This window comes from Ursus americanus, chromosome 12 (assembly GCF_024610735.1).
Source record: "Ursus americanus isolate L20-20 chromosome 12, mUrsAme1.1.p, whole genome shotgun sequence".
Lineage (NCBI taxonomy): Eukaryota > Metazoa > Chordata > Mammalia > Carnivora > Ursidae > Ursus > Ursus americanus.
In genome coordinates, this window is record NC_142138.1 from 20,725,436 (window position 1) to 20,748,933 (window position 23,498).

General features: G+C 37.6%; 1 protein-coding gene across 2 annotated transcripts in view; it reads left to right on the plus strand.

Annotated features, from left to right (window-relative positions):
- RAVER2 (ribonucleoprotein, PTB binding 2) overlaps positions 1–23,498 on the plus strand; it is a 94,155-nt gene that overhangs the window by 61,977 nt on the left and 8,680 nt on the right. For both annotated transcript variants that reach the window (XM_087865966.1, XM_045802149.2), the window contains exon 11: positions 176–312. In XM_087865966.1, coding sequence (XP_087722092.1) covers positions 176–312 — 137 coding nt within the window. The remainder of the gene's footprint in view (positions 1–175; positions 313–23,498) is intronic.

Here is a 23,498-nt window from a genome sequence, read left to right on the forward strand (position 1 = left end):
CAAGACAACATCATATTCTATACGTTCTTCTCCTGGGGCTAATAAATACAGATACATACTGGCAAATGAAAATCTGTGCTGTGTTTGGGAGCATGTTGAATTAGTGAGTTTTGTATTTTGTTTATAATTTATAACAAAACAACTTTTAGCTAAAAATATTGATTTTTGCCCTTAGCCCCTGCAAGTAAAACCACTCTACAGAAGACTGGAATTGCAAGCAATATTCTGGATGCAATCTCTCAGGGAAATGAATCACAACACACATTGGAAAAGTGCATTTCTTATTCTCAACCTTTTGGTGATTATGCACAGGTAAATGATTCTCAGGTTTTGATGATATCTAGAAAAATTGAGTTCACTGAGTATGAAATTGTGATTCCTGTGATATCATAGGAAAGCGAAACTGTGCTCATCTACACAACATTCCTTGCTCATTTGGGATTTGGGGACATGTTCAAGACACTAAGTATCATTTTATGCTAGGTACTTACCTCTCGGTGTTTACACTAGTGGTCAACCAACTCTAGACCAAATCCAGCCCGCTGCCCGTTTTGTAAATTAAGTTTTACTGGAATACAGCCACGTCCATTCATTTACATATTGTCCATGGTGCTGTTGGGCCACAATGGTAGAGCTGAAAAGCTACAACTATGTGACCCACAAGATTAAATATTTACTGTCTGGGTGTTTACAGAAAAACTGCTGACTTGTGGTCTATACCAATGTACACCTGACTAAGGAGCTCCAGGAAATGCCTCTGTTGTTCACCACTGCTTACTGATGCAGAAACATGATCATAATTATAGGCGCTGTTATGCTAACATTTAAACCAATCAATCCATAACATAGAAAGTATTGTATTCAAAAGGTATATTGTGCCATTCTTTAAATATGTCAATTTTACTTTGGCCTTTTCTCCTTCAGGTTATTTTTAGTGGCTTAAGCTGAGAGCTAGCAGTATATGATGATACAATCGTGGGAGTCTTATAATGGTTCTGATTCTGATTCTTTCTTATTTCTCAGCACATCAGCTTCTTCTCAGCTCTGCCCTATGCTCCCATTTTGGGAGCAATGCTTCCACTTTGATTTCCTTGGAGCAACTGTATTTGCCTCATCTGTCTCTAATAACCTTTAGAAAAGAAAACCTTTGTGAATTCCCTTGGAATAACTGATGGCTCCTTGTGCTTTTATGATAGGGTACCAGAAACACAGGTGAAATAGATTCTATAAAACTGGTGCAGCTGGGTATTAGAATAATATACAATAAAGTCTCTTACACATCTGTAAAGAGACGGAGAAATATAGGTTGGAAGATGATGTAATTAGGTGCCAACAGACCTGTATCTAAGGAATGATAATCGTGAATTAATACAAATACAACCTGGCAAGCATTCCCTCATGTGTTTCATAAGACTCCATTTTTGTTCCTTTGTTAGTTAACAGTTTAATCAATGTACGGACATTGATTGTATGCTAATTAGGTTTAGGTGACAAAATCCAAGGAAATTATCAGAGATGTGTAAAATCATTTATAAATAATTTATAGTTCTGTAAATTAGAAACAGCCTAAATTTCCAACAATTTATAAGACTAAGTAAACAAATTATGTCAATATTTATTCCAGAAATACAATGCAAATACTAAAGATCGAGTAAAACACTATGTAAACACATGGTAAATGTTTCATAACTTATTGTTAATTTTAAAAATTTATAAATTATAGTTCTGTACAATTCTAATTTTTTGTTCCTTTACAAGGAACAAAATTTACTTTTATAGACAGGAGGAAGCACAATGAACTTAAATTTTTTAAACATGTATGATTTAACTTTTTGTAAAACTTTTTAATATTTTATAACTTTATTTTATGATAAGCATACTTTTTAATTTCCATGCCCCAATTCCCCCACCCACCTCCCTCTGGTAACCATCAGTTTGTTCTCTGTAGTTAAGAGTCTGTTTCTTGGTTTGTCTCTCTCTCTTTTTCCCTTTGCTTATTTGTTTTGTTTCTTAAATTCCATATATGGAATAGGTGATATCATACAGTATTTGTCTTTCTTTGACTTCTGTTGATTAGCTTTATACACTCTAGCTCTACCCATGTTGTTGCAAATAGCAAGATTTCATTGGTTTTTATGGCTGAATAGTATTCCATTGCATATATATACACCACATCTTCTTTATCCATTCACCTATCAATGGACACTTGGGCTGCTTCCGTAGTTTGGCTATTGTAAATAACACTGCAGTAAACATAGGGGTGCATGTATCCCTTTAATCAGTGCTTTTGTATTTTGGGGGTAAATACCCAATGGTACAATTCCTGGATTATACGGTAGTTCTATTTTTAACATTTTGAGGAATCTCCATACTGTTTTCCAGATGGGGTGCACCAGTTTGCATTCCCACCAACAGTACGCAGGGGGTTCCTTTTTCTTCATATCCTTGCTAACATTTGTTGTTTCTTGTGTTATTTATTTTAGCCTTTGTGACAGGTATGAGGTGGTATCTCATGTAGTTTCGATTTGCATTTCCCTCATGATAAGTGACGCTGAACATCTTTTCACGTGTCTGTTGGCCATCTGTATATCTTCTTTGGAGAAATGTCGGTTCATGTCTTTTTGCCCATTACTTAAATGAAGTATTTGGTTTTTTGTGTGTTGAGTTGTATCAGTTCTTTATATCTTTTGGATACTAAGCCTTTATCAGATATGTCGTTTGCAAATATCTTCTCCCATTCAGTAGGTTGCCTTTTATTTTGTTGATTGCTTTCTTTGCTCTATAGAAGTTTTTATTTTGATGTAGTCCCAGTAGTTTATTTTTGTTTTTATTTCTCTTGCCTCAGGAGACATTTAGAACAGTGTTGATGTGGCCAATGTCAGAGAGATTACTGCCTGTGCTCTCTTCAAGGATTTTTATGGTTTCAAGCCTCACATTTAGGTCTTTAATCCATTCGGAGTCTATTTTTGTGTCTGGTGAAATAAAGTGATCCAGTTTCATTCTTTGCCTGTTGCTGTGCTTTTCCCCCAACACCATTTGTTGAAGAGACTGTCTTTTCCCATTGTATATATATTCCTCCTCTGTTGAAGATTAATTGACTATATAATTGTAGGTTTATTTCTGGGCTTTCTGTTCTATTGATCCGTGTGTCTGTTTTTATGCCAGTACCATACTGTTTTAATCATTACCACTTCGTAATATAACTTGAAATCTGGATTGTGATACCTCCAGTTTTGTTTTTCAAGACTGCTTTGACTATTTGAGATCCTCTGTGGTTTCAAAAAATTTTAGGATTTTTTTGTTCTCGTTCTGTGAAAAAATGCTCTTGTATTTAATGGGGATTGCATTAAGTCCGTAGAGTGCTTTGGGTAGTATGGACGTTTTAACAATATTGGTTCTTCCAATACATGAGCATGGAATGTCTTTCTGTTTCTTTGCATTATCTTGAGTTTCTTTCATCAGTATTTTATAGTTTTCAGAATTCAGGTCTTTCTTTGGTTAAGTTTATTCCTAGATATTTAATGTATTTTGTGCAATTGTAAATACGGTTGTTTTTTTATTTTCAATATCTGCTGCTTCATTATTACTGTATAGGAATGTAACAGATTTCTGTACATTTTATGTCCTGCAACTTTACTGAATTCATTTATTCTAGTAGTTTTTTGGTGGAGTATTTAAGGTTTTCTATGTATAATATCATGTCATCTGCAAATAGTGAAGGTTTTACTTCTTCCGTAGCAATTTAGACATCTTTTATTTCTTTATGTTGTCTTAATGCTGTGGCTAGGACTTGCAGTACTGTGTTGAATAAAACTGGTATGAGTGGACATATTTGTCTTGTTCCTGATCATAGGGGAAAAGCTCTCAGTTTTTCCCCATTAAGTGTGATGTTTGCTGTAGGTTTTTCAAATAATGCCTTTATTATGTTGACATACGTTCCCTCTAGACCTACTTTGCAGAGAGTTTTTTTATTATGAATAGATGTTGTACTTTGTCAAATGCTTTTTCTGCATCTATTGAAATGATCATATGGTTTGTATCCTTTCTTTTATTGACGTGACATATCACAGTAATTGTGAATATTGAACCACACTTTCATCTGGGAATAAATTCCAATTGATCGTGGTACATAATTTTTTAAATTTGTTATTGGATGCAGTTTTCTAATATTTTTTTGAGGATTTTTGCATCTATATTCATGAGAGGTATTGTAAGTCTCTGTAATTCTCTCTCTTTTAATTTTTATTTTTTGTGGTGTCTATCTGGTTTTGGTATCAGGGTGATACTGGCCTCATAAAAAGAATTTAGAAATTTCCCTTTCTCTTCTATTTTTTGAAATAGTTTGGGAAGAATCAGGATTAACTCTTTTTTAAATGTTTGGTAGAATTCGCCTGTGAAGCTGTCTGGTCCTGGACTTTTGTTTTTTGGGTTTTTTCATTACTGATTCAATCTCCTTACCAGTACCTGGTCTGTTCAGATTTTCTGTTTTTCCCTGACCTAGTTTTGGTAGGTTATAAATTTCTAGGAATTTATCCAGTTCTTCTAAGTTGCCCAATTTGTTGGCGTACAGGCTCTCGTAATATTCTGTTAGATATGTTTGTATTTCTGTGGTGTTGGTGGTTCTTCTCTTTCATTAGTAGTTTTGTTTGTTTGGTCCCCCCCCCTCTCTCTCCCTTTCTTTTTAATGGGTCTTGCTAAGGGTTTATCAATTTTGTTGATCTTCTGAAAGAAGCAGCTCCTGATTTCATTGATCTGTTCTATTGTTTTTTTTAGTTTCTGTGTCATTTATTTCTGCTCTAATCTTTATTATTTCCTTCCTTTTGCTGGGTTTTGGGTTTGTTCTTCTTTTTCTACCTTATTTAGGTGTAAGGTAAGGTTGTTTGTGATTTTTCTTGCTTCTCGAAGTAGGGCTGTGTTGCTAGAAATTTCCCTCTTAGAACTGCTTTTGCTGTATCCCAAAGATTTTGGACGATTGTGTTTTCATTTTCATTTGTTTTCCTGAATGATTGATTTTTTTCTTTAATTTCTTGGTTGACCCATTCATTGTTTAATAGCATGTTATTTTAACCTCCAAGTATTTGTGCTTTTTCCAGATTATTTCTTGTGCTTAATTTCTAATTTCATAGTGTTGTGGTCAGAGAAGATGCATGGTATAACTTCAATTTTTTTGAATTTGTCGAGACTTGTTTTGTGGTTGCTTAAGTTTTAATATGTGATCTATTCTGGAGAGTGTTCTGTGTGTACTTGGAAAGAATGTGTCTCCTGCTGTTTTAGGATGGAATGTTCTGAATATGTCTGTTAAATCCATCTGGTCCAATGAGTCATTCAAAACAATTGTTTCCTTATTGATTTTTCTTTTTGGATTATCTATCCGTCAATGTAAATGGGGTGTTAAGGTCCCCTACCATTATGGTATTACTATCAATTGTTTCCTTTATGTTTGTTATTAACAGTTTTATGTATTTGGGTGCTTCCATGTTGGGAGCAAATTTTTACAATTTTTATATCCCTTTTATATACAATTAACAAACTTTTACAATTGTTATATCCTCTTATTGTATCATCCCCTTTATTCTTATACAAAGTCCTTCTTTGTCTCTTGTTACAGTCTTTGTTTTAAAGTCTATTTGTCTTATAGAACACTTACGTATAAGTATTGCTACTGACTTTGTTTTACATGGTAAATGTTTCTCCATCCCCTCACTTTAAATCTGCAGATGACTTTTGGTCTGAAATGAGTCTCTTGTAGGCAGCATGTAGATGGGTCTTGTTTTATTATCCATTCTGACACCCTGCATCTTTTGATTGAAGCATTTAATCCATTTACATTGAGTCCTCAAGGTACTATTGCTGTTTTGTTACTTGTTTTGTGGTTGTTTTTTAGAGGGATTTTCTCTAATCCTTCTCTTGCTCTCATAGTTTTTGGCTTTCCTTAGTGATATATTTGGATTTCTTTCTCTTTAGTTTTGCATATCTGTTACTGGTTTTTGATTTGTGGTTACCATTAGGCTTATATATAACATCTTCTGCATATAGCAGTCTATATTAAGTTGGTGGTCACTTAGGTTTAAACTTAAGTTTAAACTTAAACCTTTACTCCTCTCCCCACCCCCTTTCCCCCACATTTTAGGTATATGGTGTCATATTTTACATCCTTTTACTTTAGGAATCTCCTGACCGATTTTTACAGATATATTTATTTTTACTGCTTTTGTGTTTTTTACTCTTTGTACTCTATGGTTTCCCTTTCATTCAAAGAGTCCTCTTTAATATTTCTTATAGGACTGGTTTAATGGTCATGAACTCCTTTAGCTTTTGTGTGTATGAGAAACTCTTTACTCTCCTATTCAGAATGATAGCCTTGCTGGATAGAGTATTCTTGGTTGCACTTTTTTTTTTCTTTCAGCACTTTAAATATATCATACCACTCTCTTCTGTCCTGCAAAGTTTCTATTGAAAAATCCTGATAATATTATGGGTTTCCCTTGATGTAACTGTCTTCTTTTCTCTTGTTGCTTTTAAAACCTTTTCTTTATTGCTACTTTTTGCCATTTTAATTACTTTGTGTCTTGGTGTGGACCTCCTCAGGTTGATTTTGGGAGGAGGCGCTTTGTGCCTCCTGGATCTGGTATCTGTTTCCTCCCTCAGATTAGGGAAGTTTTCAGCTATTGTTTCTTCAAATAAGTTTTCTGCCCCTTTCTCTCTCTCTCCTTCTGAGATCCCTGCAATACAAATTTTATTATGCTTGATGGAATCACTGAGTTCCCTATGATGGTTCTCAATTTGCATAATTTTCTTTCCTCTCCTTTGCTCAGTTTGGTTACTTTCCATTACTCTGTCTTCCATGTCATTAATTTATTCCTCTGCTTCATCTAGCCTGCTATTTATTCCATCAAGTGTATTTTTAATTTCATTTACTGTGTTCTTGATCTCTAATCGGTTCTTTCTTTTACTCTCTGTGTTAAGGGTCTCACTGATGGTCTCTTTTCTCCAGTCCAGGGAGTATCTTTGTGATTATTACTTTATATTCTCTATCAGGCACATTATTTATATACATTTCGCTTTGGTCTCTTGCTGTGGTTTGGTCCTGTTCTTTCATTTGGGAGATTTTTCTCTATCTCATTTTGTTTGACTTTGTCTGTTTCTCTGTGTTAGGAAAGTCAGCTACTTCTTTTGCTCTTAACAATAATTAGCCTTATGAAGAATAGATCCTGTCGTGCTCGCAATGCAGGGTTCCTGTTCCCCATGACCTGGCGCTTTAGTGAGTATCTCCTATGTGTGTTGCCCGTGCTGTACTGTTGAGTCTTGGCCTCTTTTTCCTTCAGTTCAGTTGTCTGCAGAGGCTCTCTTTGCCAGTTGTGGGCAGCAAGGTGTGCAGTGGTTTGCTTGCTAAATGAGACCCGCCACTGCCGGAACTGAGGTCCCACAAAGCACACAGGTCTGGAGCTGTGGCGTTGGTGGGGTTTTTCATGGTCTTCTGGGGGAGGGGCCCACAGTACCAGGACTGAGGCATGTATGACTGGTCCACTGAAGAGATGGGAGAGTGCTGGTGGTGGGGGGTGTAAGCAAGTTAGGTAAGGAGTATCCATACTCTGCTTGTTCCTGCAGGTGGCCATTGTTTATGCTGGGGGCCAGGGGAGGGAATGATGCCTGCTGGCTCCTTTGTTCCTGGAGGGGTCTCCCCATGATCCCTGTCTCTCCAGACCATGCTCTGAGATGAGAAATCACTGTCCTTCCTGTCTGCCCCCAGTGTTTTCAAACTGCTGGTTCTACACTGTATCTGCACGGGCTGTTCGTTGTCCTGTCTCTTCAAAGGGGGGGGGGGCTGTGCTTCCTAATACCATCCAGCTCTCCAAGAGCTGAGCCTGCTGACTTTTAAAATTCCTGGCTCATGAAATTTGGCCTCTCTCAATTTCAAAAGCAAATATTATCGAGATTCATCCTCCCCATTTGTGAGCTCCCCAGTGTGAAAGTCTGTTTTCCGCCTTCCTCTGCACCACTGGCTCCCTCCCAACCATGGATAACCACAGTCCATTTCACTCCAGACCATGTCTTTGCCCTTCTCCCTTCATCAGTGTGGCCTCTTCCCCGCCTTTAGTAGTGGAGCTTGTTCTGCCAGGCTCCAGGTCATTTCCTAGGCCATTTACCCTGATATGGGTGTTATCTGTTATCCACGGGACGAGGCGAACTTAGGGCCCTCCTCTTCTGCCGTCTGCCCAGCTGACCTGTATGATTTAATTTTTTAAAGTTAATATTTTCCTTACCTTTTCATTTATTTCACTTTTGAAATTTGTTCTGCTTTTCTCATTAGCAGTTTTGCTTATTAGATTACTGTGGTTTATTGTATACTTAGCCACAGAAAGACCATTTTCTACTTACATGTGGCGAAATTCTGTGATAAAGATGCCTTTTACATTGCCAGTCTTCCTCCCGCCTCTATCCCTGCTGACCCAGAGACCCTGTGGAGGTACGAATCTTCCCTGGACTTACCGTCCCCTTGGACAGTCCCCACTTCTGCCTTGTGTGTGTTCATCAAGTGAAATTTGTTCTCAGGCTTGTGTTCTTTCCTCTTTGGGAAGTGAACTTAACTAGATGTTACTAATGGAATAAAGTAACTAGAAAAAAAGTGGTCATGTTTTAGGAATTCCTTCTATTTCCACTGCTGGAATGGAGGAAGAGGTCTAAGGAAAAGAAACCAACATTTTTTGTTTGATTTTAACACGTACTGTATGCTTTGCCACATAAGCATTTAACCTTTCTAACAACCTTGTGAGGATACCTGCATGATAAAAGTAGAAAAGTATAGAGAATTTAATAATCTTTGTAAGTTCGTGCAGTTAGCGAACAGTTGCTGTGATAACAAAGTCTACACTATTTTCTTTATACCACGGAGAAGTTTCTTCAGGCGTGGAAGTAGTGTCTCGTAGAAACTGTTTATTTCTCTTGTGTCAGCCCTGTGCATAAGGATCAGGAGAGGTGAATGTATCAAGGTATAGATGGTATAATCATCCTTATTTCCAATAAGGCTATTACATTTAAAAATCCTAACTGGTATTTGCCAATATTGGCGAAGTTGCTTATATCGGATTATTCCCCCTGCAGATAACCATTATTAAAACTGGATTAAATATGAAAGAGAAACAACTATTTGAAGGCCCTGGGGCATGTTCAAAGGCAGGCAGAACCTGACGGGGGGCCGAGTTAGTCCTCAAAAGAGGGAAACTGCCCTGGATGAAATTTGTCTTTTTGCCTAACGCCGCCTGTAGTCAATGTTCTTGCTGGCTGCCGGAGTCAGGGCACAGAGCTGAGAACCGTTAGCAAGGCTGGAAAGTAAGCAGGAACTCCCTGAAAAAGGGGGTTACTTAGAAAGGAGCCTCAAAATCTCTGTGTAAACTCAGCCAAAATACATTTGTCTGACCTCTGAACCATGTTTGTGAGGAAGATTCCAAGTCCTGAAGGAACTGAGAAGGGATTCAGCTCCTCCCCTGCACAGAAGTTTGAGCTTGAATTCAGCAAAGTTATCTCCTTCTTACAAAAAAAAAAAAAAAAAAATCAATCTTTAGAGGAAGGTTATACATCTGTGGTCTTTATGATATAACATGTGTAATCAGTAAATGAAATTCCTAGATAGTTGAAGAAACAAGAAATGGACCCACAGTTAAGAAGAAAAGTAATAAATAGAAACTGACTCCAAGATGACTCAGATGTTGGTCTTAGTAGACAAGGATTTATTTAAAGCAGCTGTTATTCAAGAACCTAAGGAAAATAAAGTCGTAATGAACAGGTAGGGATTTTCAGCAAGAAATATAAACTAAAAAAGAAGTATAGAAACTTTCCAACTGAAAAGTGTAGTATCTGAAAAAAAATGGATGGGCTTAGCAGAGGTAGGAGAAAACAGGAAAAAAAGTTTCAATTAATGTGAAGACAAAAATAATTCAATATGAAGAACAGAGATGACAAAATCAGTGAGCAGGTCCTGAAGACCTGAGGGACTTAAGACCAAGCAGTCTAAAATACGTGTAATTGCAGTCCCAGGAGGAGAGGGAAAAGATAATGTGACGTGAAATATTTGAAAAAATAATGGTAAAGAATTTCCTAAATTTGGTTTAAAAAAACCTCTAGATCTAACAGGCTCAGACACTTCCCCTGCAAAGCAGGGTAAATAAAAAGACCATTTTACCTAGACACATCAGTTAATATGATGAAAACTAAAGTTCTGAAGAGGGTATCTTGAAAGCAACCAGATACAAATAATGTGCGTAATTCTTAAGGTAGAGTTTCTCAGCCTCGGCTCGGGTTGGCCTTCTGGGCTGGGTGATTCTGTCTGTAGGAGAAGCTATCCTGTGCATTGTAAGATACTTACCAGTATCTTCGTCCTCAGTAGGTTGCTCCTCGTTGAGAACTGTGGTGTTGAAACAACTGGTAAATATGTGGGTAAATAAAATACTATATATTTTCTCTTAATTTTTTTAAAAGCAAAACTATAACATTGTAGTGTGGGGTTTATAATATTCATAGATACAACACATTTGATAATAGTACAAATGAGGTGAATGGAAATATGGTTGTGGGGTTATTCAAATGTACATTTCATGTAAAAGTTTACATTACATTGTACGTGAAGTAAAACAGTAACTCTGAGTAGCCTGTGATAAATTATGGAACACATTGTCATCCATAGAGCAACCATTTAAAAAAAAATACAAAACAGTACACCTAAAATGTCAATAGTTTAGTTACAATGGAATTCTAAGAACATTTGATTAAGCCAAAAAAATGTCAGGAAAGGAAAAAAAAACCCCAGGTTTGAATAGAAAACAAACAGGTAGGCAGGAAATCTAAATTGAATAATGATAATAGTTAAATAAAAATGGAGTCCATGCTCCAATGAAAGCAAACAGATTGTCGGAGTAAGGCTTGAATCTATACCTCTTCTTCTTGACATTTTATGGGAGGATTTAGTGCAGCTAGGTTTTTTTAAAAAGGGTATAATGGGGCGCCTGGATCTCAGTCGTTTAAGCATCTGACTCTTGATTTTGGCTCAGGTCGTGATCTCAGGGTCGTGAGACTGAGCCCCGGCATCCAGCTCCTGTCAGGCTCTGTGCTGGGTGTGGAGCCTGCTTAATATTCTCCCTCCCTCTCCGCCTCTCTTCTCCAACCCCCGTTTGCATGCTCGCTCTCTCTTAAAACCATTTAAAAAGGGCATAAGATAGGAAGGAAAAGTAAAAATGTCTCTTTGTATGAGTGTTTACATGAAAAATTCCCCTAAAAAGCAACCACTAAAACTAACAAACTCTGCCAAGTCACGAGATAGAAGGCAATATGCAGACATCAATTGTTTCTGTGTAGAAGCAGCAAACAATTGGAAAATAAAGTTTTTAAAAATTTACAACCGCATCAAACATGAAATATGTAGCAATAAATTAACAGAAGATTTGTAGGAACAATGAAAACTACAAGACATTGCTGCGAGAGATGAAAAATGCCTGTGAATGGAGAGCTATCCCGTGTCAGTGACTCGGAAGACTTAATATTGATAATGTATTGGTTCTCTCCAAACTGGTCTATAGATTCGGTGTTATCCCAACCATTTTCTCGGTAGCCTTTTTCTCAAATAGAAATTGACAAGCTGATTTTTAAAGTTTGTATTAAAATGCGTAGGAGCTAAAATCTTGCGAAAGAACACAGCACGAGGACTTCCTCTATCTGACCTCAAGATGTGTTACAGAGTCGTAACAATCAGGCAGCGTGGTGCGGGCTAATACAGGCACGTAGATCGCTGGAACAGAGTAGAGTCCAAAAATAGGCCCATACTTCCATGGTACACTGATTTTTGACCAAAATGCCAGAACAGTTAAATAGGCAAAGAACAGAAATGTTGTTAGAACGACTGATTGTCCATGTTGGAAAACATGAAGCCTGACTTTTGCCTCAAACCATACTCTAAAATTCGCAGTGTATCATAGGCCTAAATGGAACGTGCAAGCCATAGATGACATCGGCAAAAACAGACACAGTAAGAAGCAGCTCCAAATATTCTCTGCTCAAGAAAAGCATCAGTAAAACTGGCAATAATGATTAGAAAAGGACCGAACGGAAGTTCTGGATTTGAATAAGCACAATAGCTGGAGTGAGTTACTAGAGCATAGCAGATCTGAGCAACAGAAGAAAAAATCAACATGTTGGGAAGACAGGTCAATTGAGATTATCCAGTCTGAAGAATAGAACAGAGCATGAAGAAAAATGAACCATAACAAATGTTGGCAACAACGTGGAGAAATTGGTACCCTCAAACACTGCTGGGAGGGAATTAAAATGGTGCAGCTGCTTTGGAAAAATTTGCCTGTTTCTCAAAATGTTAAACGCACTGTTACCATATGACCGAGGAATTTCACTCCTACGTATAGACCCAAGAGAATTGAAAATCTAGGTCTATACATAAAGTTGGACATTAATTTTCATAGAAGCAGCATTCATCATAGCCAAAAGAGAAATGACCCAAATGTCAATCAGTTGTCGAGTGAATAAACGAACTGTGGCGTATCCATACAATGCAATGTTACGTCGCGCTAAAAGGGGTGGAATACTGGTCTTTGTCACAACACGGATGAACCTTGAAATCATGCTAAGTGAAATAAGCCAGACACGAAAAGTCACATGTTATATGATCCCATTTATATGCCATGTCCAGAATAGACAAATTCATAGGGAGCGTGAACAGTTACTGGGGGTCAGGGAAGTAGGAGTTGTGAAATAACTGCTAACAGGTTGGGGCATCTTTTTGGAGTGATGGAAATACTGGGGAGCTAGATGGTGGTGATAGTTGCACAACCTTGTGAATATCAACAAGTGTTGGACTCTAGAAAAAAACCCACAAAAGTCTAACTGTACTAAATAGAGGGTAGCATTTTCGCTCAATGTTTTAGAGATCCTAAAAGTATGTAATAATAAGAAAACAAGTTAAATTAATTACAGATCTAGTTCTAATTAGAAAACAATTGAAAACGGGTTACCCATCCAATTTCTCTAGTTGATTATAATAATGGAGTATTGCCATTGAGCAAGTTATTAATTTTCTCAAAAAGTGCATTTCTTAAATATTCTCTTATTGAGAAAACTTAAAACTAGATGTAGTTAAAAATTTATAGTAACACTCGAGTGATGATAGTAGCATTGTAGGCAGCTACATAATCCTGTTAGTTTGCCTGTTTTTGTGTTGTTGTTCTTTGTTTTTTGTTTGTTTTTAAGTAATCTCTACCCCGGTGTGGGCTGGGACTCACAACCCTGAGATCCCTGAGATGGAGTGGCATCCTCCACCGAGGCAGCCAGGCACCCCGTAATCCTGTTAATTCGGATGTATAAATGGAGTTTGAAATGTCAGCAATAAATAGGTACATCTATGTCAGATGGTTGGGAGAAGCCCACCTTAAGGGAAAAGCCTTTGGGCCAATTAAGCTTTTATTAAATGCCTACACCTAACATCTAACTATAATCTGTCTAAAACAAGGCATTTCTCCCTGCCCACCCCCCCACCCCCCGCCTTTTAGTAAAGTATGGTAAAATAGGTCACAGTTTCTCTTAAGCAGCTTTTCAGTTTGACCAAGTCACGAGTGTAATATTGTAAAAAATAATGTATGAATTATTTCAGCTGTTTCATAGGATTGTTTAAATTGCGGTTTAGGGTTTTCATTTGACACTCGCTGAACTGGTTAGTTGTCTGGTATGCGGTATTTAGGGGAATACTATCTACCTGCCTGTTGTAGTCTTGTGTGTGTTGCCCTTGGTTACAGAGCTCTTTCCTGCAAGGAAGCTGATGGCATATTTCAGGGAGTCAATCACAGAATGTGGAATAAGACTCTATGATGAAATAGGAAACAAAACTGAAAAATGAACGAAAAGGCCTGGTGTTCAGGCCTTTCAAATAGAGCCTAATGCTGCCACCTAGTGGGCAAAGAGTGCAGAGACCGGCCAAAAGATTTTTGTGTGGACGGGTAGATCAGAATCTTGTGACAGACACCAACTATATAAAATATTTTTTAAAAACCTAAGTCTACCTTAAACAATAATTAAAGTACCATGGATTATATTAACCCCATCCAATAATTTGGAAAATACTTTAAAAATGATTTTTGCTAAAAACTGGAATTAAGGAAAAACAACCACTTGGAATTTAGTTATCCTCATTACTTTAAAATGTTTATAAATGAAATCAATTTTTTAAATGTTAAAAAATTAATAAAAGAATAGTGTACAGTATACTTAAATCTGAAGATAGTTTTGAATTGCTACTCTTATATGTTAATTTTTCAAAGGATTTTAATATGTAAGAGTCCTTTTAAAAAAAAAAAGATAGGGGCAGAAGGAGAGAGAGTCTTTTTTTTTTTTTTTAATAATGATTTTTTATTATGTTAGTCACCATACAGTACATCCCTGGTTTCCGATGTAAGACTTGATTCATTACTTGCGTATAACACCCAGTGCACCATGCAATACGTGCCCTCCTTACTACCCATCACCGGCCTATCCCATTCCCCCACCCGCCTCCCCTCTGAAGCCCTCAGTTTGTTTCTCATAGTCCATAGTCTAGAAGGAGAGAGAGTCTTAAGCATACTCTGCGCTGAGCATGGAGCCTGACGTGGGGCTCGATCTCACGACTCTGAGATCATAACCTGAGCTGAAACCAAGAGTTGGTCACTTAAGCGACTTTGCCACCCAGGAATCCTGAGTCTTTATTAAATATACTTAAACCTAAGATACAGAATTTGTATAACTTGGCAGACAGGCACTTAAATTTTACTTTTATATTTTGGAATGTGCTCCAATACTTTTGGAGGACCAGTCCTTAATTCAAAGTTAAGACTTAACATTGATGAGGAAAGTCAAGTAGCTGAAAGCAAAAATTAATGTGAAAATTGAAAATATCTATGCATATGTATGAGGAAGAGACATCTTACTGTTATGTCATTAATGTCACAAAATAAATTTGATTTTAAATCATTTTTAACTGGGGAAGAGAAAAAAATTGTATTTAAATAAAATTTTAGAAGTGAACTATGCTTAATACAGTAAATAAATTAATTCATGTTTCTCTAGGTATAAAGTCCAAAAGCTGGACTTGAAGCCATAAGAAAGGAATATTAAGGGGTTGATACAGATTCTAGAAGAACTAGTGCAGTTGTTCATTTTAGGCCCTCCTAATTTAACTCCACTAACGAGACAAGTTAGAGAAGGTAAAGGCGGGCTAAAGGTAAAAGTGAGGCTGAGGAGGGGCGCCCGGGTGGTGCAGTCAGTCAAGCGTCCGGCTCTTGATTTCCGCTTAGGTCATGATCTTAGGGTCATGAGGTTGAGCCCTGCATCAGGCTCCGTACTCAGCAGGGAGTCTGCTTAGGATTCTCTCTCTCCGTCTCCCTCTGCCCCTCCCCACCGCTCGTGTGCTCTCTCTCTCTCTCTAAAATAAGTAAATAAAATCTTTAAAAAAAAAAGAGGCCAAGCCTATAATTCGTTAAAAAAAAAAAAACAAAACTGAGGAGCCCTAAGTAGAAGCAGAATTTTTGAAAAACCAATCTGATTTTGTATTTCACTACTAGTGAAAACTATACACCCTGCGGTTACATTCCTTTCAGAAGAGCAGGAACGATCATAACTAGAGTGACTTTGGACCAGTGGTAGCAGAGCCGAACCCAGCCCACCATCCCCATGAACCTATCCCAAAGGCATCTCGCTGGGGGATAGTCACGATCCCAGTTTTGAGAATTCTTATCAGACATTAAAAACTAGCCTTCAGTTCCATTATGGAAGTGAGCTTAAATATGGAGCTTAAGACACACTGTAAGTATTAAGCTTTGCCAGTCCAAAAATGGAACCACAACGTTCTCTTTCTAAATTCACATGGGAATAAAAGGAAATTAGCCTACATTTACATGAAGATAAAAATATTTGCTTTAATTAAAGAAAATAAGATCTTTTCCTTTAAATCCAAAAATAAAATAGCAACTGCATAGTTATAGAATGGGCTTCGCACTAACTACATGGGTTCACAAAAACGTCTTTTTAGAAATAAGGCAGATTGGATTAATGAAAAGGACACCAGAGTGAGAAAAAATGGGTTGGATTCATAGCTCTAACATTTAATAACCTTGTATTTTCAGCCAAATCACCTACGGTATCTGAGCTTTTGTTTTCACATCTATTCAATGGTGAGGATTCCTTTTCTGCTACTGCACAAGGCTGGTGTCAGTGGTACGGTGTAGAATATCGTCGTCGTCAGATTTTGTCAGTTTCCCTCTCAAACGTATCATGGTTTGGATATTTTGCTAAGTTGATTTATACCTGAATAGTAGACATTTTCCTCTACTCAGTGTCTTTCTTTAGTCTCTCCAAAGCATAAATGCCCATTGAAATTGGGGTGGTTTTTTTTCGGATTTTCGAAGGATACCACTTTCTCACTTGTTTATTCCATGTAAAATTTTAACCGAAGTTTTAAATCACGTATAATCTCTGCCCACACGTATGTATCTAATGCCTATCTCTTCCATTACCACATTCTTTATAGAGCTGCTTATTACATTTTCCAGATTCCAAGATCAAAGTTCTTATTCCACTTATAATCCTTAGCCTGACGTTCCAGCCCCTCCATGACTGAGGCCGGCTCGCCTTTCCAGCCTCATCGGCTGCACTCTTTTCCGTGGATCGGCCACTGCTTGCCCTCCCAGGCCTGTGACTTCCTGCCACCTGCCTTCGCTCCGGCACCACCTCTCGGCAGAAGGGTCATTCCCACTCTCCTCATGTCCACAGCTGACATCTTCTCCAAATCCACCCAGATGCCTTCTTATCGGGGAAAATTCTGTCCATATTTCTCAAACCCTCCTCTCCCATTTTCCCTTCTATGAAAAGCTTGAGCACTTCACCTCTATGTCTCCTTTGGTGTGGCGGCGTTCTCCTTTTAGAAATTAGCTTTGTGCTTTTCTTGCTTCCGCTCCTAGGATATGAGCTTTTGGAGGGCACACTTCAAGCTTCGTTTGTCTAGGTAGCCCCATAGCACACAGCCCGGGGCCCTCAGTAGTTAGTCTATGAAGGAATGGATGTCTGTATCCTGCAAATACGAACTAGAAGGAAGAGTGTTTGCCTGCTTTATACCTTCCTGTCTTTTGTGGTATTTCCTTTTACTGATGTTTGATTCAGATTTATTTCTCCAAGAACACTGAGCTTTGTTTCAAAAATCTTCATCAACTATCATTACTTCCCATTGTACCCAGCAGTCCTTGCACTAACAATTAGATATGTTTGATAGTGTGTATCAGAAAAATCCTCTTTCTCCCAGTATCGCGTGGGCGATGACATCCATTTCCCTTTCCTCTTCTCACTGATCTTCCCTGTGCCACTCGGTGAGGTGTGTTGCTGATTGCCGGCATCTCACGTGATTCTTCCTGTGAACGGTGTAGCACCACCGGGAAGTCCTTTCGTGAAAGCACCTAATAAATTTCCTCCCTGGCTTCTGAGAATAAAGATAGTATAGAAAGAGAGGAAAATTCAGATTATTGATTTGCTTTACACTGAGACAGGAAATATGGATTACTACACAGCAGGAAGAATCAAGGGAAAGAAATTGAAAGTATGAGATTTCCAGATTCCAGAGTTAGGTATTATTTCTTTCCCTGTTGCTTTTGAGAAATGGATTGAGTTATCAAACAAGTACCTTTTCAAAATTTAATTTGATGGACTGATCATTTATTAGAGGAAGAATGCTAATAAGAAAAAGAGTTCTTGGGACAACTGGGTGGCTCAGTTGGTTAAGCAGCTGCCTTCAGCTCAGGTCATGATCCCAGAGTCCTGGGATCGAGTTCTGCATCGGGCTTCCTGCTCAGCAGGGAGCCTGCTTCTCCCTCTGCCTGCTGCTCCTACTGCTTGTGTTCTCTCTCTCTCTCTCTCTCTGACAAATAAATAAAATCTTAGAAAGAAAGAAAGCAAAAGAGTTCTTTATACCTGAAGCTAAGGGTCTGACAGTGTTAGTGGCCACAGTCTAACAGGCAGTAAGATCACCAGACCAACGCAGGGGCTCAAATGAAAAAGGCAGCTGAAGAGAGTAATTAGAGGCTTGACAGTGGAGAAATTACAGTCTTAGTATGCAATTTTGTCGCAGGAAATCTTAATCTAGGGTGGAATTTCTTTTTTTTTTAATTGAGATATAGTCGGTATATAACATTATATTAGTTTCAGGTCTACATTATAATGAATCAGTATTTGCATGTATTGTAAAATGATTACAGGAAGTCTAGTTTAACATCCATCACCACACAGGATTATAATTTTTTTTCTTGTGAAGAGAACTTTTAATATCTACTCTTGAAGCAACTTTTTTTTTTTTTTAAAGAATCTATTTATTAGCGCATGCCGAGAGAGCAAGAGCAGGGGAAAGGGGGTAGAGGGAGAGGGAGAAGCAGACTCCCCGATGAACAGGAAGCCCAATGCGGGGCTGGATCCCAGGACCCTGGGATCATGACCTGAGCCGAAGGCAGCCTCTTAACAGACTGAGCCACCCAGGCGCCCCTCTTGCAGCAACTTTTAAATATACAGCACAGTATTATCATAGTTACCGTGCTGTGCATTACATCCCCAGGACTTATCTATTAATGGAAGTTTGTACCTTTCAACCACCTTCACCCATTTCACCCACCCCACTCCCCACCATCTCTGGCAAACACCAATCTGTTCTGTATCTATAGTTTCATTTGCTTTCTTTTCTTTGTTTTTTAAATTCCACCTATGAGATCATATGGTATTTGTCCTTCTCTATTTGACTTATTGACAATAATGCCCTCAAGCTCCATCTATGTCGTCACAAATTACAAGATTTTCTCCTTTTATGGCTGAATAATCTCTCTTCCATTCTCTCTCTCTCTCTCTCTCTCACTGTGTGTGCATGAGAGAGAGAGATTCTCTGTGTCCATTCAACCACTGATGGACGCTTAGGTTGTTTTCATGGCTTGGCTATTGTAAAAAGTGCTGCAGTGACCATGGGAGCCCAGATATCACTTATGAGTTAGTGTTTTTTCCTTCAGATAAATACCCAAAACTGGAATTGCTAGATCGGATGGTAGTTCTATTTTTAATTGTTTGAGGAACTCCTCTACTTTTGTTCATAGTGGCTGCACCAATTTAAATTCCCACCGGTAGTGCATAAATTTTCTGCACATCCTCGCCAACACTTGTTATCTCTTATCTTTTTTTTAAGTTTTTAATTCCAGTATAGTTAACATCTCTTGTGTTTTTGATAATAGTCATTCTACTAGGTATGAGGTGATATCTCATTCTCACACCCTCCATGACTGAGGCCAGCATGTCTTTCCAACTTCATTTGCCACTACTCTCTTCCGTGTACCATCACAGGCTTATGCATTCCTGCTGTCTGTGTTTTTGATTTCCATTTCCCTGATGATCTTTTCACGTACCTATTGGCTATCTCTATGTCCTTGGACAGTTGTCTATTCAGATCCTCTATCCATTTTATAATAGCAGTTTGGTTTTCTGCTATTGAGTTACATGAGTACTTTATAGATTTTGGACATTAACCCCTTATCAGATACATGATTTGCCAAAATTTTCTCCTTTAGTAGGTTGCTTTTTCATTTTGTTTATGGTATCCTATGCCGTGCAGAAGCTTTTCAGTTTCTTGTGCTTTGTTTTTTGCTTTTGTTTCCTTTAACTTTTGGTGTTAAACACAGAAAATCATCACCAAGACTGATGCCAAGGAGATTACCACCTATGTTTTCTTCTAGGAGTTTTATGTCATTAGGTTTGCTAAAAAATCTGCTTATAGTCTTAAGGTGGTTCCCTTGCTAACAACTTGCTTTTCTCTTGCTACTTTTAAGAATCTCTCCTTTTCTTTAATATCTAATAATTTAATTATAATGTGTCTCAGTGTAGGTCTCTTTGAATTCATATTGTTTTGTACTTGTTGGGCTTTATGGATCAGGATGTCTGTTTCTTTCCTCAGGGTAGAGAAATTTTCATCCATTAATTCTTTGAAAAAGCTTCCTGCCCCTTTTGCTCTCTCCTTTCCTTCTGGGACCTCTGTAATATATACACTGATTTGTTTGATGGTGGTCTGTAAGTCCCTTAAACTATCTTCATTCCCCCCCCCCCCCGCTTTGGGGGGGGCAACTCTGATTGGATGAATGCCACTGACCTGTCTTCAAGTCCATTCTTTCTCTCTTCTGGTTGATCTAGTCTGCTGTTGAACCTTTCTATTGATTTTTTTTTTTTTTTTTTTTTTTTTTTTCAGTTGAGTTGTGTTCTTTAGCTCTGAGTTTTCTGTTTGGTACTTTTAAAGTATTTTCTGTCTCTGTTGAAATTCTCACTTTGTTCATGCATCATTTCCCTGTCCTTTTTTTTTTTTTTTAATATTCTTTGTTTTCCTTTTGTGTTTTCACTTTTTCTTTTCTTTTTTTTTTTTTTTAAATATTATTTATTTATTTATTTGACAGAGATAGAGACAGCCAGCGAGAGAGGGAACACAAGCAGGGGAAGTGGGAGAGGAAGAAGCAGGCTCATAGCAGAGGAGCCTGATGTGGGGCTCGATCCCATAACGCTCGGATCACACCCTGAGCCAAAGGCAAACGCTTAACCGCTATGCCACCCAGGCGCCCCTTCCCTGAACTTTTTGACTGTTATTTCAAACTCCTCTCAGGTAAATCACTTATCTCTGTTTAATTGCAATCTGTTTCTGGATATTTATCTTGTTCTTTTGTTTACAACACATTTCCCTGTTTCTTCATTTTCTTTGACTCTGTTGGTTTCTGCACATTAGATAAAATAGCCACCTCTGCCAGTCTTGACAGAATGGTGTTGTGTAGAGGATGAACCTGGCCTGAGCTCTACGTTGTCCCTCAAACTTTTGTGATTGTTCAAGCCTCCTTCTTTGTTCTTAGTGACTCCCAGTGGTTGAGGGTATGCTAAGATTTGTCAGTGTCCTAAAAGGATGGGTTGCAGTTAGCACATAGATGCAGGCTGATTAGAACCTGGACACTCAGGTAGAAGCTGGAAAAGTATGTAGTTAAACCTCTTCTAGGAAGAAATAGAAATGGAAGTTTTTGCCTGTTCCCTCTGTGCTGGGCCCAGGTATACAGTCACAGGTGGGGGGGTAGAGAGGATATTCCTGCATCCATTAAGAATTTGTTTTTTGTTTCCTATAGTACTGTGGGACTCATGAATATAAGTTCTGTTGGCTATCAGAGTCAGGCAATCTAGAGACATCCCTTGGGTAGCAGCCATAAACGCTGGGGCACAGACGTGTAAAAACTCCTTCTAGGGAGACACTGGTGACTTGGAGTGGGCTGGAAGGAGCAGGTGAGTTTGGTTTTTGTTTTGTTGATGGAAAGTTTCCTTCACTGTGCAAAAGCTTTTTAGTTTGATGTAAGCCCAATTTTGTTTTTTGTTTGTTGGTTTTGCATTTTTTTTGCTTTTGTTTTCCACTGAGGAGACATATCCAGAAAAACATTGCTAAGTTTGATGTCCAAGAGATTACTGCCTATACTTTCTTATACAAGTTTTATGGTTTTAGGTCTTACATTTAGGTTTTTAATCTATTTTGAATTTATTTTGCATATCATGTAAAGGTGATTCAGTTTCATTATTTTGCATGTAGTTGTCCAGTTTTCTCGGTACCATTTATTGAAGGGACAGTCTTTGCTCAATTTTGTGTATTTTTGCCTTCTTTGTTGTAGATTATTTGACCATATAAACATGGGTTTATTTCTGGGCTCTCAGTTCTGTTCCATTGATCTATGTATCTATTTTTGTGCTAATACCATGCTGTTTTAATTACTACAGCTTTGTAATATAATTTGAAATCTGGAATTGTGATACCTTCAGCTTTGTTCTTCTTTTTCGAGATTGTTTTGGCTATTTAGGGGTTTTGTGGTTCCAGACAAATTTTGGGTTTGTGGGGGTTTTTTTGTTGTTTGTTTTTTGGCTATAGTTCTGAAAAAATAGTTGGTATTTGGATAGAGATTGCATTAAATTGGTAGATTGCTTTGGGTATTTTGGACATTTTAAGAATATCCCTCCAATCCATGAACATAGTATATTTTTCCATGTATTTGTGTCATCTTTGAGTTCTGTCATCAGTGTCTTATGGTTTTCAGAAGATAGGTCTTTCACCTCCTTGGTTACATTTATTCCTAAATATTTGATTCTTTTGAGCAATTATAAATGGGAATCTTTACATCATTTCCCTTTCTGTTATTTTATTATTAGTGTATAGAAATGCAACATGTTTCTGTATACGGATTTTGTATTATACAACTTTCCTGAATTCATTTATTTTTTTTAAAGATTTCTTTATTTTGGAGAAAGAGTGTGCAGAGGGGAGGGGCAGGAGGAGAGGGCAAGAAAGAATCTTAAGCAGACTTCACATTCCAGTGCGAGCCACATATGGGGCTCGATCTCATGCCCCTGAGATCATAACCTGAGCCAAAACCAAGAGTCAGATGCTTAACTGACTGAGGCACCCAGGCACCCCTGAATTCATTTATTAATTCTAACAGGCTTTGGTGGAGTCTTTAGGTTCTCTACATATAGTATCTTGTTCTCTGCAAATATTAACAGTTTAATGTCTTATCAATTTGGATGCCTTTCCTTTTTCTTGTCTGATTGCAATTGCCAAGACTTCCAATAGTACATTGAATAAAAGTGGCAAGAGTGGACATCCTTGTCTTGTTCCTAATATTAGAGGAAAAGCTCTGTTTTTCACCATTGAGTATGTTAGCTGTGGGTTGTCATAGATGGCCTTTATTATGTTATGATCCCACCATACCCAGTCTGTGGAGAGTTTTTATTATGAATGTGTGTTGAATTTTGTCAAATGCTTTTTTTTCCACTATTGAGATGATCATATGATTTTGCTCCTTCCCTTTGTAAATGTGGTGTATCACATTGATTGGTATATATTGAGCCATCCTTGCATTCCTGGAATAAATCTCACTTGATGGTGGTGTAAGGTCTTTTTAAATATTTTTGAATTTACTTTGCTAATGTTTTGTTGAAGATTTTTGCAACTATGTTCATGAAGGATTTTGGCTTGTAATTTTGTTTTCTGATAGTATCTTTGGTAGTATCTGGTATTGGTATCAGGGTAATGTTGGCCATATAGAATGAATTTGGAAGCATTCCTTCCTTTTCTATTTTTTGGAATAGTTTGAGAATAGGTGTTAACACTTCTTTAAAGGTTTGGTAGAATCACCTGTAAAGCCATCTGGTCTTAGGCTTGTTGGGACTTTTTTTGCTTACTGATTCAATTTTCTTACTAGTAATTGGCCTGAATAGATTTTCTGTTTCTTTCTGATTCAGTCTTGGAAGATTATGTGTTTCTAGGAATTTATCTGTTTCTTCTTGTTTGTCCAATTTGTTGGCATTTAATTTTCTGTAGTAATTATAATTTTTTTATTTCTAAGATGTCCATTGTAACTTTCATTTCCAATTTTGAGTTTTTTGTTTTTTTA